The following is a 13,639-nucleotide window of genomic DNA, read 5'->3' on the forward strand; positions in this document are numbered from 1 at the left end:
ACTCGGCCTATTTTTCTAAACATCTCTCAGATAGAGGATCAGTTATACCAAGATGTGTGCTGTGTAATATATTTTTTAGCTGACCATGAATGTCATATCTCTAATATTACAGATAGTGACCTGTCTTTACAGGAGCCTCAGTTCCCTTTACTCTGGACAATTTTCTGTTCAATTTATGCTATTTCTCTCAATGGGGATCCTGTAAACTACTGTTTGCCTCCCACAAATAGCCAGAATTTTAATTTAAGAAAGCTTAGATGACTGAAGCAACAAGGACAGGTGAGAAGACTGTCATGGGGAGTGGGAACAGCAGGCTAGAAGCATTGAGAATATCTGTCTCAGAACTGGAGATTTCCAAGATCAATGGCATTTTCACCTCATTCAGGGCAAAATATTGGCACTCTCTTCATTCAATCGTACTTGGGATCCCACAGCTCAACTTGTTAATGAAATTCCCCCTCACAGCTAAAATTAAAAAAAAAAAGAACCAAAAAATATTGAATATGAATGTGGAAGAAAGGCAATTTGATGTTTGTAATTATCGAGGCAAACTCCACAACCTGTTGAATGTATGCAAAATGGACCCTGGATGGTGTATATAAAAGTGGTATGTGCGGAGAGCAGCAGCAAGCATTGAGGTGTCTTTCTGGTAGAGAGAGTCACCATCCAGGATGCCGACCATGAGCACCAGGGGGGCTTCACTGAAAGGTAAGAATTTTGACATTCACCTGCTGAAAATTTTTATACTTCTTTCCATTTTGATTGAATTAGGAGGCATCTGAAATGTAACAAATCTAGAGACTGAGGTCTTCCAGCCACATAATTTTCCAGAAAGGGCCTGAAGAAAGGAACTTGATGCCTTTTGTCTTCTAAGAGTATCTTTGCATAGGGTGGTGTAACAAAAAATTGGCTTGAAGGGTGTCACATCTGCACATGAATGTTTGGATCTGGACTGGTTTGCTGCACCACTCAAAAGGCTATGACTAGATGTCATTACCCACAAATCTAGAGGTGATGAGGTAATTTTGAAATTAATGTTTTCAAAATGTTCATCGACTTTCCAAGCCAACAAGTCTCAGGTTTTCACAGTTTTTCCTTAGAGTACTTTCCTAAATGCAGTATCCAGCATGTACCTTGCTCATGGGGGAGGAGGAAGGCTTACTTCAATATTGTGTAAATCCAACTTTTTTGAATGTAGACCTGGAAAGAAACTTATCACGTGACATCCTTAGGGAGAGTTTTGCTGATTTATGAAGCACACTTTCACTGAGCATTTCTAAATAAGTCTAGTCAACCAATATAGGTAACACATCAATTTCCAGAGGTAAAAGTCTCAGAACAAGTACGTTCATTTACCAAATATTTTAATTATCTGCCATTGCTTTTCTCTGTATATTTTATTTCACTGAATAAAAAACTTCACTCTGCTAAGTTAACATGAAAATCTTTAAGCAGATGAGGTTTTATGCTTTAGATAATGAGAAGTCCTCTATATCAGTTTCAGAAGCTCAGGAGAAAAGGCAAAAACTATCACAGATTTCTTAGAAGTAGGAAATTTAGGGTTAAACTCTAAAGAGCAAAGAAGCACATCTGCTGGAAATCTTTTGAAGGAACTCCCAGGACAATCACAGCCTTAAGAGTGACCTAACCACCCTCCCACAAAAATTAATTTTAACTCCAAATGTTTGCAAGAAGAAAAGGACCTCTGGGATGAGGAGGAGGGAAGGAAAAAAAAAAAAAAAAAAAAAAAGAAAGAAAAAAAAAGACCAATCTATTTTCCAAAATTATATACCTGTGTAAATAGAAATATGTATCTATATTTGCACTGTGAAGAAGTTTGATTTGTTTTTTCTTCTGTTTATCACTCTGTTATAAAGCCAGACATGTAGTAAGAGACTTCAGAATACACTGTACAGTGCAGCACAGGTTGCCTTGTCTCCTTCTCCTCAAACTCTGTAACTGGCTCTGCTATACCATCAGGATGATAAAGGGCAGAAAGGATAAAAGAATTATAGAATTACAGTGTGTCTGCCCTGAACTGCTGGAGCAACCAGCACAGAGGGTACTTTGAGCTGTGTGACAGCACAACCCAAATCACCCAGCATCTGGCTCTGACAGCTGCTTCTAAATACACCTGCAAGTCAATGTGTGCCCATTTCACCATGTTTTAAACTTGAACAGGTTTGTTGCTGGCGGCCCTTCTGGTGTCCCACATGCTTCTGACAAAGGAGGGAGTGACCTCTATGCCAATCTGCCCCAATGGATCCGTCAATTGCCAGCTTTCCCTTGAGGAGCTTTTTGACCGAGCAGTTAAACTTTCACACTACATTCACTATCTCTCTTCGGAAATGTTCAATGAATTTGTAAGTAGTCTTTTCCTGAGAGCAGGAAAATATAAAATTGCAATTTAATACTTTTTAATCACAAACATCTGTTAACATATAATAAGTAAACAAGTATGACTGCTGTCTGGTGAAAGTCCCAATGGTGACCAAATTGGTATATAGTCCTGAATGTTGCTAAGATCCCCAGCACTTCTATTAAAAGATGCAATTTTCCCATCATTCTTCATCTGTGGAACATTTGTTTTTGCTGGGTGCCAGTTCCACTCTAGAGACTCACCAGAAACTTTTGACCTTTACAGCATAAAAGCAGTGATAAAAGCTATGGAACAACGATTAGCTAGCACAGTGTTTGAGCTGAAGCTCCTACTTTTCTATCTTAATAACACCTGTCCGTGCTGATCTACAGGATGAACGCTACGCCCAGGGCCGGGGTTTCATTGCAAAAGCTGTCAACAGCTGCCACACTGCATCCTTAACCACTCCTGAAGATAAGGAGCAGGCTCAGCAGATTCATGTGAGTCCCACTTCCAGTGTAATTCAGTGTAAGACAGAGCAGGGGAAGAAAGGGAAGGAGGGTTACAGAATAGTGAGGCATCTTTCAGAGTGAGAGAGATCAACTCAATTAGAATTAAAAAGCTAGGAAGAGGAAAGCATCAAAAAGTCAAAGTTGGTTTAACATTTGCAGATGCTAAGTTACAAACCATAGAGCATGTGTAAGTTCTAGTGACTTTCATCATCCCTTCCTTTTCCTGTATGGTACATTATTCACTGCATCTTAATTCCAGTTAAAATACAACCTCATGGAGCAATGCTGCTTATTGTGTTCATGCAGTGCTGAGAGCACCACAACCTTTAAACATTATCTTAAAATATCTTATACACAGTTAATGTATTTACAAACATAAGAACACATTGCTGTATATAGATAGAGGTAAATAGTTTTCCAGTAACTCAAAACACTGGCATTAATAAAAAACATTCTTTCTGTTACCAGTAGGCTAAGTGGTCCCATCATCATCCAAATACAAAGACTCTAGTGTGAAAATCTGCAAAATACGTGTAAATAGAAACACACTACATACCTACATCATTTACAATAATTATAAACTTTAGTGAGGATGATCTCATTCAGTCTATGCTCACAGATATGGTTTGAAAATTCTCTGGAGAAAAAAATAAGCAGAGCTGTAAAAATGGGGCTGTTCCAGAGCAAAATTTCTACAAGTTTCATGGTGGTGGTGATATCTTCACAATCTCACAGTATCACCAGCTTCTCAGTGTGTCATTTAGAAATTCTAGTGGGAGCAATAGAATTCACAGCCCTGGGTTGTGCATCTAGCAAAGAAGAAAAGGTTTAATACTGCCACGAACTGAACCATAGGCTTGATGAATTCCTATTGCCCACAAGAAAAGACAATTTTTAAAACCAGAGAGCTACTGCTGGAAGTGCTGTTGTTCAAAGGGGAGGACAGATGAGTTATGTAGAGGCAATAAAAGCTATTTGGTGGTTTACCATAATATGCACCTTCCAGTCAATACTAAATTTAAAAAAAAAGTATAAAAATAATCAGTGGAATTTAAAATGTTCATCAAAAATCAGATAAGGAGCTCTGGATTTGCTTTCACAGAGATGAGACAAAGTTATGCTTGCTATTTTTTAATGCTGAGAGTATTCAATTATATTTCCCACCTCAGAATGTCTCATGCAAATATTGTGGAACATGATGATACCAATGACAAACTTTGAAAATGCAATTGCACAGAGGTATCTAAGGGCTATAGGGCACATTCAGTGATAGGTCATGGAATAAATTCCTAAATCACAGTATCTGAGGACACTGCTCTAAATGCCTTCTAATTTTACCAGAATTAGCTTTCTTCTTCTAACCACCTTCCCTTTCTATGGGTGTGCAGCATGAAGACCTACTGAATTTAATTCTGGGAGTTCTGCGTTCCTGGAATGATCCCCTGATCCACCTGGCCTCTGAAGTACAAAGAATCAAAGAAGCTCCAGAAACCATTCTCTGGAAGGCTGTGGAGATTGAAGAACAAAACAAGCGACTTCTAGAAGGAATGGAGAAAATAGTTGGGCGGGTAAGTCAGTCCTTAACACCCTTCCAGCCAGTTGCTTTAAGGAAGACACGTACATTGGTAGGCTCTCCCTACCTGGAATACAAAAGGAAACAGTAGATGTGAAAATAAAGAAGGAAGACAAAGTAGTCGATTCTGAGAACTTTTCAGCTTTCTTCTTTCAGATTTCTTCTGCTAACTTGCAATTTCTAAAGAGACAATGTGATATGATTGTCATAGAATAACCCACGACACTCCCATGGAGTTATGCTTCAGGGGAAGCTGTAATCATCAGGACTGACTATGGTCATTCTATCTTTGAGCCTTTTCAGTTTGCAATCCTGTTTGTTTAAGGATACATCCCAATTTTTTCCATATTCATATATATATATATATATATATGTTTCAGCATATTTATATGCATCTGTATACAAATAGGTATTATGCAGAGGTCTTGGAAACAGGTACTGTTTTTAAAACAGTTCTGTGAGTCTGGGCTATTGCAAAGATGTGGCATAAAAAGTAACCTTGATATCTTTCATTTCTCTTTTCACACCACATTGATTCCTCTGGACTCTGGGTCTGACTTTGCTCCCCCTATACTTGTGAGTTTAGACAACAAGGCTGTTGTCTCACAAAACCCATACTTGAATAGCTCTTGTTGCCACTAATTGATTGAAAGCTTTCCTGAACAAAACCAGCTCTCGCTTGTTTATTTTTAAAGGGACCTCTGTTGGTTGGTGAATTTATCATTCTGTCAGTGAGTTAGAGGCTGACAGGAGGTTCTGACTTCACTGCTCTGAGCAGCTGAACAGCACAAAGAGTGCCACCATCATTGTATCCACCACTTTCCACTAGATCACTCAAGGTCTCTCATTCAGTTAGGTGTCTCTTCACTCAGAAACCTTATATCATCCAGGCTACAAATACATTTATCAGTGTAATCAAATACATCTCTATCACACATCCATGTGTAAAAAGGGCACAGCTGAGGGTCCAAGATAAGAGTAAGAAGTCAGGTGCTACTCCAGTTGCCCTGTCACCACCTTCTCATTCACATTATTTACAAAAAGAGATAAGACTGGCTCATTCATTAGTGTCAAACCATATTTTTAAGTCATAGTGGGTCTATTTTTTTTTTTTTTGCCTTTTGCTTAAACTGAATGATAACAGTTCCACAGATACTCTCCTATATGTCTTTTCAAAGTATGACTTGTGTGAAATAAGAATGGTGCACAAGAACCAATAGGCACAGACTTTCTTCCTGCTATGAAAGGCAGATTTATGTGATAAAAGAAAATTAATGATCGCCTTCAAACAGGGAGACCTAAACCAGTCTTCACCTCAGATACTAACTCACTACATGTGTTCCCACATGTAGCTTTCTAACATTAGAAGTCATTGTATCACTCAGCATTTTTTTAATGGAGCCAGTACTTCTGAATATGTATTATTGAGAGCCTCATCTGTTTGTTGCACATGAACAACTTCTAAGAACAAGTTTTAACAAAGTTTTGAAGGTGGAGGGAGCCAAAGGGAGATGTCCCTGATGAGGCCAAGCATGAAGGAAGGATTGATTTCTCTGCAAAATCAGGTTTCCTTGAATACTGGTTAATACACTAGTTCTCTTAAAACACAACTGAGACAGTTATGCTTTTCACATGTTTTAGGAAAATAAACTGAAAAATCTGACAAATTCATTGAAAATCTGAATTAAGATATAGAACATTGTACAGAATAATGTGAGCCTGAAGAGAAAGCACATTAGAAGCCATACACTAGCATTCTTCAAGGACAGTATTTTAAATTCTGCCTTCTACATCCAGTCAGGCTCGCTATCATTTACTATTACTACCACTTTGTGTATTTAGGTTCACTCTGGGGAGGTCGAAAATGAGATTTACACTCCATGGGATGGACTTCCATCCCTGCAGCTTGCTGATGAAGACTCCAGACTCTTTGCCTTTTACAACCTGCTGCACTGCCTCCGTCGAGATTCCCACAAAATTGACAACTATCTCAAGGTTTTGAAGTGCCGCCTAATCCACGATAACAATTGCTGAGTAATCATGGGCCTGATCACGTTCTGGAGTCATTCATCGTGTGTTCTTGATGCTTTGCCACTTTATGAAAATGGCACACTGTGCAGAATCTGTATCATCAGTAACTTTCAATGTGTTTGTATGAATTCTGGCTGCAACAGTTAGCACCACATGTGCAGGTGCTTTAAAATATTACCAACCACTTGTATGACAAGAATATACTTTTCTGTTTAATCTCCTCCCCTAGTAGCATTTCAGTGATAAAAAGGATGCAGATGCAAATAAAAATGTTCTTAAATCCAAAAGCATGTAACACTGGATGGTATCAGTGAATAAAAAATAGATGGCATGCTGTATACCTTTAGCAGTAGCTTCTCTTTTGGGATCTCAATCTCCAGTTACTGATAACAGGATTTCTTACTTGCATTGGTCTTTACACCCTCTCCAAAAAGGGAGAAAACAAAAAGTAGAGACATAAAAAGGCAGATTAATCACACCAAACTACCCTAAAGGGAAATTTTTTTCTGAAATCCAATTTGCTTTTATCAACTCTTTTACTTGGTACAAAATCTGTCAGAGCAGGAGAGAGGAAGGTTAAGAAATCCATCCTGACTAACACAGCCTTTGATTCCCCATGCAATTCATGGAGAGAGAAGACAGAGATTTTTAAGGACAGAGATGAAGATATATTTACATCTCTACTGATGAGAAAAGGTATTTCCAAGGGAAGGTTCACTATATTTGAGGTAACTATCTGAGGGCAAAGGAACCAACTGGTTTCCGTAGTCTCAAAAGGCAACGATTGGGCATTCATATCATATCCATCTACCTTTCACATTCCTCCCAAGCAGTGTGGTGGTTACAGTTACTTGGAGAATTTTGAAGCCATTAAAAGGCACCAGATGAGCTGACGAGTCTTTTGTGCTAAACCCAATGTGTCTCCATTCACTTTGGGTTGAGTCAAAAAGTTTTTAGGACACTCATTTGAAAACACTATGGTTACATACTGAAAATTTGTAAAGCTCGAAATATTGACCACTTTTGAAAAAATCTGGCTTACAGTCACACAGCAAGTAAGAAGCCAAATTGCAAAGGAAGCCATTGACCATAGACCATACCTATATGTTGTCTTTGTAAGCTATAAATAAACTCAACCTTGGCTTCATCACACAGTTTCAGCAAACAGGAGCTTAATTTCAAATCAGCTCCTCCTGGAGTTGGCTTCCCCCTAGACATGCATGCTGCATTGCTCCAGGTTGGAGCCAGCTCAGAGGAAGAGCAAAGCACCAGAGAAGATGGGTTTGAGGGCTGAAGCCTTTCATTACCATAGCAAATAAGCACAGCCATAATTGGTATTGACGTAAGAGATTAGACAATACCAACTGCTAGGAGGGTCTCATTTTAGCCATTTCTCCAAGAACACGATGATACTTGCATTTCTAATTGTGTATATATACATATAATGGCCTCTTAATCTCTTCATGTTTTCAATCATTGATTGCCTCAGGCTTTTTCTGGATAAGTATACACTAAGCCCAATTTTAATCTATAAAAATCACCTTTACAGTAAGCAAATTCCTTGTAGGACAGTCACAATTGACATATTTCTTAAGATCTGAAATGCACAAAACCTGGGGCATATGCAACAGCAGTTTAACAACACACAGCTGTACAGCACAGTGAAGGAAGAGAATGGGTAAAATTTGCCTGGCAAAATGCAAGTGCCCCAACTAGAATTTAAAATGGTTTTAATATTCTGGTTTTTGTTATAATGCCAATGGAAGGGGGAAAAAGAAGCATTTTAAAGGAAAGGGGAAAAAAAAAGAAAAAAGAAAAAGAAAATATGTCCTTTGTAATTATCATAAGTGCTTAGAATTACAGTGTGAGTTCTTATTGAAAAGAAAACATGAATAATGCGACTAGTCTGTATTGAGCTGGAAAAACAATTATGCCTCACTGAGCAAACTCCTACCTCAGAATCTCTTTAGAATTCAAAAGAAACTTGATTAATAGGGTAGACATTCATAATTTTACACTTATATGACTAGATCTAAAACAATGACTTTCATTAACTGCTTAAAAATTACAGTGCTAAAACAACTGTTTAAAACTTGCATGCACTGGCTTTATATAGCCTATTTTAGCACAATAATGAGTTTTTTAATTTCATAAGGAAAGATACAAGAGGATGACAAAAAGAATCTAAACAACTGAAAAGCTGTTTTGCAGCTGCTTAACTAAAGTAGCATTAAAAAGTGATCTGGTTAATATTCTGAGTCATCACAGCTGTCACAGAGACAGAGAGACATAGAAGCCCATGAACACATTGGGAGCTACACCTACCTGTGAAGTGCCCTATGGACATAACCTTCAGATCCTGAATGTTCAAGCCACAATTCAATTGGAAAATCTGTTTCTTGAGCTGCTGGTAGGAAAAACACACACTTAACCTAATATTAATAGATAGATACTAGGAAAAATGTCTTCACACTGAGGGTGGTGAGATGTAGTGAGAGTCCTGTGTATTGGATAAGTGAGTCCCAGCTATTCCAAATGAGCTGCAGCTGCGAAGTCCTTAGCTGGGCAGCAGCTGTGGCTCGTGAAGGTAGCTGGGATAAAAGGGGGTGGGCTGAGAGCTCTGGAGGAGCTCCTGTGAAGTTATAAAGAACTGCACAACAGAGAAGAGCTGCTTGGTAGAAAACCAGCTAGGAGGTATGGACTTTGAGAATATGATAACAACAGCATGGGACTCTAGAAATGTGCAGTACAACAAGGTAACAACAGTGAGGCACTGGCACAGGGTGCCCAGAGATGATGTGAATGCCCCATCCCTGCCAGTGCTCAAGGCCAGGCTGGCTCTGAGCAACCTGGTCTAGCAAAAAGAGTGTCCCTGACCACAAGGGGGTCGGTTCTTTATATAAAGATGAACTTTAGGGCCCTTCCAAACAAGTCTATTTCTATGACTCTATGATTCTAACATTTTGTTAATTAACATGTGTTTGTAAGCCCTGAGCAACTATTGTCTTTTGTCCAACAAGAAATTACATAGAAAAACTCTTATATAAAACTGAACTGAAAACAAGCATGTTCTTTCTAAATAAAAGAAACTGGTATCTATAAGCACTTTTCCCAAGTGTGTTAAATTTTGGCTACTTCACAAAATACCTAGTTTTCTAATTATGTATTCAATGCCCAAATTTGCCATATTTAAAGATTTGTTCTTATATTTACTTCTATTCATTTAAGATTGCATGGTGACAGGAACGGAAAGGAAAGGTCCGCTTAGCTGAAATATAGGTTCTATCCTCCTTTAATATTATATTTACACTCCCATAGATGGCACTAAATTTAAGATAACACTTTGTGACATGAAATCTAAATGGTAGGAAGTTTAAGCCAATTTATGCTCACTGAGAGCATTGATCACTGAACTGAACAGTGCAGCATAGATCCACAAAATAGAAATTTGACTTGCTATTCATGTGTGTTTCTAGACTCCAGGATGATAGATAACCACTGTAGCAAACAGAATATTTTGAGGATGATTTTAAAGCCAGTAAGGGAAGATTTTATCGACAGTATGTGTCATTTGGAATCGGCTGCTTAACTAATAATGTGATAATCTTTCTATCATCTTTTTTTTTTCCTCTTTTTCATTTGAGATCCTACAAAAAACCTCCAGTGTTTTGTCTATAGCATAGCAACTTATCTGTACAATAGAGTTGACCTTTATAATATAATTTCAAAGACAATCCACAATTCTGATAACAAGGGATTCACAGTGCAAAAACCACACATCATCTAAATTGAATTTCTGAACAACAGAAATTCTCTGAGGGCTACATTTTAAACAGAGTCTGCTTATTATAAATGAAATTTATACAAGCAACCAATTATGTCAGAAATGTAAGCTCAGTAATCATGTATATATCCATACACTAAAAAAAATCCAGTAGTACAACCTTGCATGGGAATAACATCACAGGCATGCACATTCTCACTGAAACTACTGGGTCTGCTGATCTGTAAAGCTATTAACATATATGACTTTTTCTGTCACAACCTTTTAATGACTTGCAAATCACTTTGCTAAATCTTGAAATCTGATGTTTAGCCTCAATGCTCAATTCAACTGAAATTTAGGATTGACTACACACAGGTTTATATTAAGCGCTAAAAAGGGTTTAAAAACAACAATTCTAAAATGTAATTATGCTCTTTTGAAGTTCTTCATGTTCATATCCATCTTACGAAATGAGGTTGAATTCATCATCTCTCCTGGAAAACAGTAGAAGTGTCAGCCATGGTTTTCCAACATTTTTTTCTCCAAACAATTCAATGACTACCAGACAACATTTTAACAATATCTATTATTATTGGGATTTTAAAGCTGTATTTCAATATATCTCCCATAACTAAATACTAATAAAAATTTTTTAAATTACATTTTTTCATGGTGATTTTTTTTTTCCCACATTCAGCTATGGGGAGTAAATAAAAACACACAAGCAATGGTGCCCTAATGTCTTCTGAATTATATCTTTTTTTTCCATACACTGAAAGCAGTACAAACTGTCCTTATTTTTGGTGAAAAAAGTAGGAATTGAGAGACTTCTCCCATTTGACTTTTGGAACATACAAGAAATGCAAAGCCGTTTTGAAGGATACAGAGCCCATCTTCCAATCTACAGTTTTAACGTGCATTGAGGGAAATAAAAGACCATGTTTCTTACATTGTCTTTTGAAAAAGAATTACTAATTCTTTTTCATGCCCTTTTAATAATCCACAAATCCCATGCTAACATTCTGGGGTTTAGGAAGACATGTCTTGGACAGAACCCTTTTCTGCAAATTCCCACCTTTTCAATATTCTCAATATTTCCATTTTTAAAAAAATTGTAATGTAGTAGACAAAATTTGTTAAAGAATACTTTTACCACAAATTCTTCACTAAATTTCAGCAAGTCAGCTACCAGAAAGTGCTTCACCAAGCATAAAAATGAACAGTATTTACTGACAATATTTAATAATAATAGTCCCTCAAAAATGGAATTTTCTTATCAAACATCACCATGCTAATTACGGGAACAGTTTTCCCTTTTTTAATAAATGATAGGATTCATTACACCGAAGAGCTCAGATCACTTATTAATTCACAAGTGACAGTGTGAGTCATCACCATGCTCAAAAAATATATCAAAGAGGCTGAAAGTTCCTACTGTTTGTACCATATACCACATCTTGCAGAGGAGTTTGCAAAGACTGGGTGGGCAACACGCATGTGCCCTCAATGAATAGGAATTGATTCATGCATTAAATAACAAACTCCAAAAATATTCCCATTCAATAATGGAGTATTTTTCTCTATCAAGATGAGTACCACCCTCCAGTATTCAGTGTCAAATAAGAATACTATATATTTAACATTATTACCAGAATTTCTAGACCCACACTCATCAACCAAGTCACTGTTACTGTATACTAAGGCAGAAGAAAAAAGGAGCCCTTCCCAACAAGGCCCTGCTCTGTTTATTTATAATTCTAACAAGTAGGAAAGTGTGGTACACGACATTAACTTGTCTCTCTGCCGGTGTTTTTGCTCTTTTGCTAAAGTAGAAATAGCTCCTGGAATATATATATAGATATTAATGTGCTTACCTTTACTGTCTTCATGTTTGAAAGCATTGTGCATGGTTTGCAGGATTAGGCCAATAATCACACATGACAATAGGCTCTTTCTTTAGCCAGATGATTGAAATAACAATAATCTTCTCCAGGACCCAGTCTTGGGAGATTTCCAGCCTGATTTCACGGGTAAAAATAGTTCATATAACACAAAAAACTTTCCAAGCTTTTGATGATTATCCAAGCCTAACTAAAGCCTCAGAATCTTTTGGATGTTTCAACATCCTGGATCTACAGCACATGTACTATAACTTAATATGACAAAAGGTACTTGAATTGATTGGATTTGCATGGCATCTTTATGAGGCCCATGCAATAGAGACCATGGGTCCTCATGTCAATGTTAATGCAATAAGTAGCTCAGCATTTCTTTAAAGTGTTTTTTTGTGTGGTTGCAAGGAATCTGTTCTTCTGTGTCCCTGTCGCATAAAAGTGAGAAAAAAAAGGATTCTGTTCTTTATCATCTCGTACTAGAAAATACCTCATGGTATTAGCAAATACTCTCATGCTCTCTCAAGGGCCATGTGATGGAAGAAAGTGCAACACACAGGCTGAGTTTATTGAGAGATTAACTTTTGATGTATGGCACCATAAAAAATGCAAAGCAAAAGGATCAGAAATGGTTTTCAAGAAGGTTAGGATACCCATTTATTTTTATTTTCACTTGAGATTCCATCAAAGTGAAAGAAATGCTTAGATGAATATAAGACAAGAGACTTAATACCAAAATAAGTCTTGAAGCTTTTAATACAGTGTTAGATAATAGCACTGCTTCACAAGATGTTTTTGGTCCTCTAGAAAACCCTTCCTGTGCCTGTCATAACTCTGAAAATAAAAAAGCTATGCTATTGCTGTGAGAGGGAAAAGATACCTGTGTAATTATTTATATTATGCACATCACTTTAATATCAAGCCATGCCATAACTGGTATAGCCTTTTTATCAAAGAGATTAAGAATACTGTCTTGGCCTAATATAAATTTTTGTCATGGCATAAATCTTACCAGGACAAAGAGCAGAGCAAAGCTGTAGAACGGTAGAGCATGTACTTCACGTTTGGAGACATGGTCAACAAACACCTCCAGAGCATGCACTGAGTCATAGAGTCACTAAATGGTCTGGATTGGAAGGAACATCTTGTCAACCCTCCCTACAATGGACTGAGATATTCTCTAGATCAGGTTGCTCAATGCCTCCTTCAACCTGACCTTGAACACTTGTGATAATGGAGCCTCTACAGATTCTCTAAGCAATGTTTGAGCATCTCACCACCCTATTTTTAAATTTTCCTCCTTTTATTCGATCTAAAACTACCCTCTTTCAGTCTAAAACTGTTATCCCTTGTCAGTACAGGACAAGACACTCTGTTTATATACTGATAGACAGCAATAATTTCTCCCTGTTCTTCAAGCTAAACAGCCCCAGCTTTCACATCCTTTCTTCATAGGAGAGATGTTCCAGCCATCAGATCATTTTTGACCCTCAGCTAGATCAGCTC

The 13,639-nt window shown here is 37.4% G+C and overlaps 1 protein-coding gene across 1 annotated transcript; it reads left to right on the forward strand.

Annotated features, from left to right (window-relative positions):
• Positions 1-671: 671 nt before the first annotated feature.
• On the forward strand, positions 672-6,478 carry PRL (prolactin). Its single transcript, XM_059481696.1, has 5 exons — positions 672-708; positions 2,182-2,363; positions 2,752-2,859; positions 4,260-4,439; positions 6,287-6,478. The coding sequence occupies exons 1-5, from the start codon at positions 672-674 to the stop codon at positions 6,476-6,478; spliced, it is 699 nt and encodes a 232-aa protein (XP_059337679.1).
• The last annotated feature ends 7,161 nt before the right edge of the window (positions 6,479-13,639 follow it).

This window comes from Ammospiza nelsoni, chromosome 1 (genome assembly GCF_027579445.1).
Source record: "Ammospiza nelsoni isolate bAmmNel1 chromosome 1, bAmmNel1.pri, whole genome shotgun sequence".
NCBI lineage: Eukaryota > Metazoa > Chordata > Aves > Passeriformes > Passerellidae > Ammospiza > Ammospiza nelsoni.

Excerpts from the sequence above, each read along its gene's own strand:
- PRL (XM_059481696.1), top strand. The coding sequence starts at position 672 with ATGCCGACCATGAGCACCAGGGGGGCTTCACTGAAAG. Across the intron at positions 2,364-2,751 it reads CGGAAATGTTCAATGAATTT|GATGAACGCTACGCCCAGGG; the intron begins GTAAGTAGTCTT and ends GCTGATCTACAG. Across the intron at positions 2,860-4,259 it reads AGCAGGCTCAGCAGATTCAT|CATGAAGACCTACTGAATTT; the intron begins GTGAGTCCCACT and ends ATGGGTGTGCAG.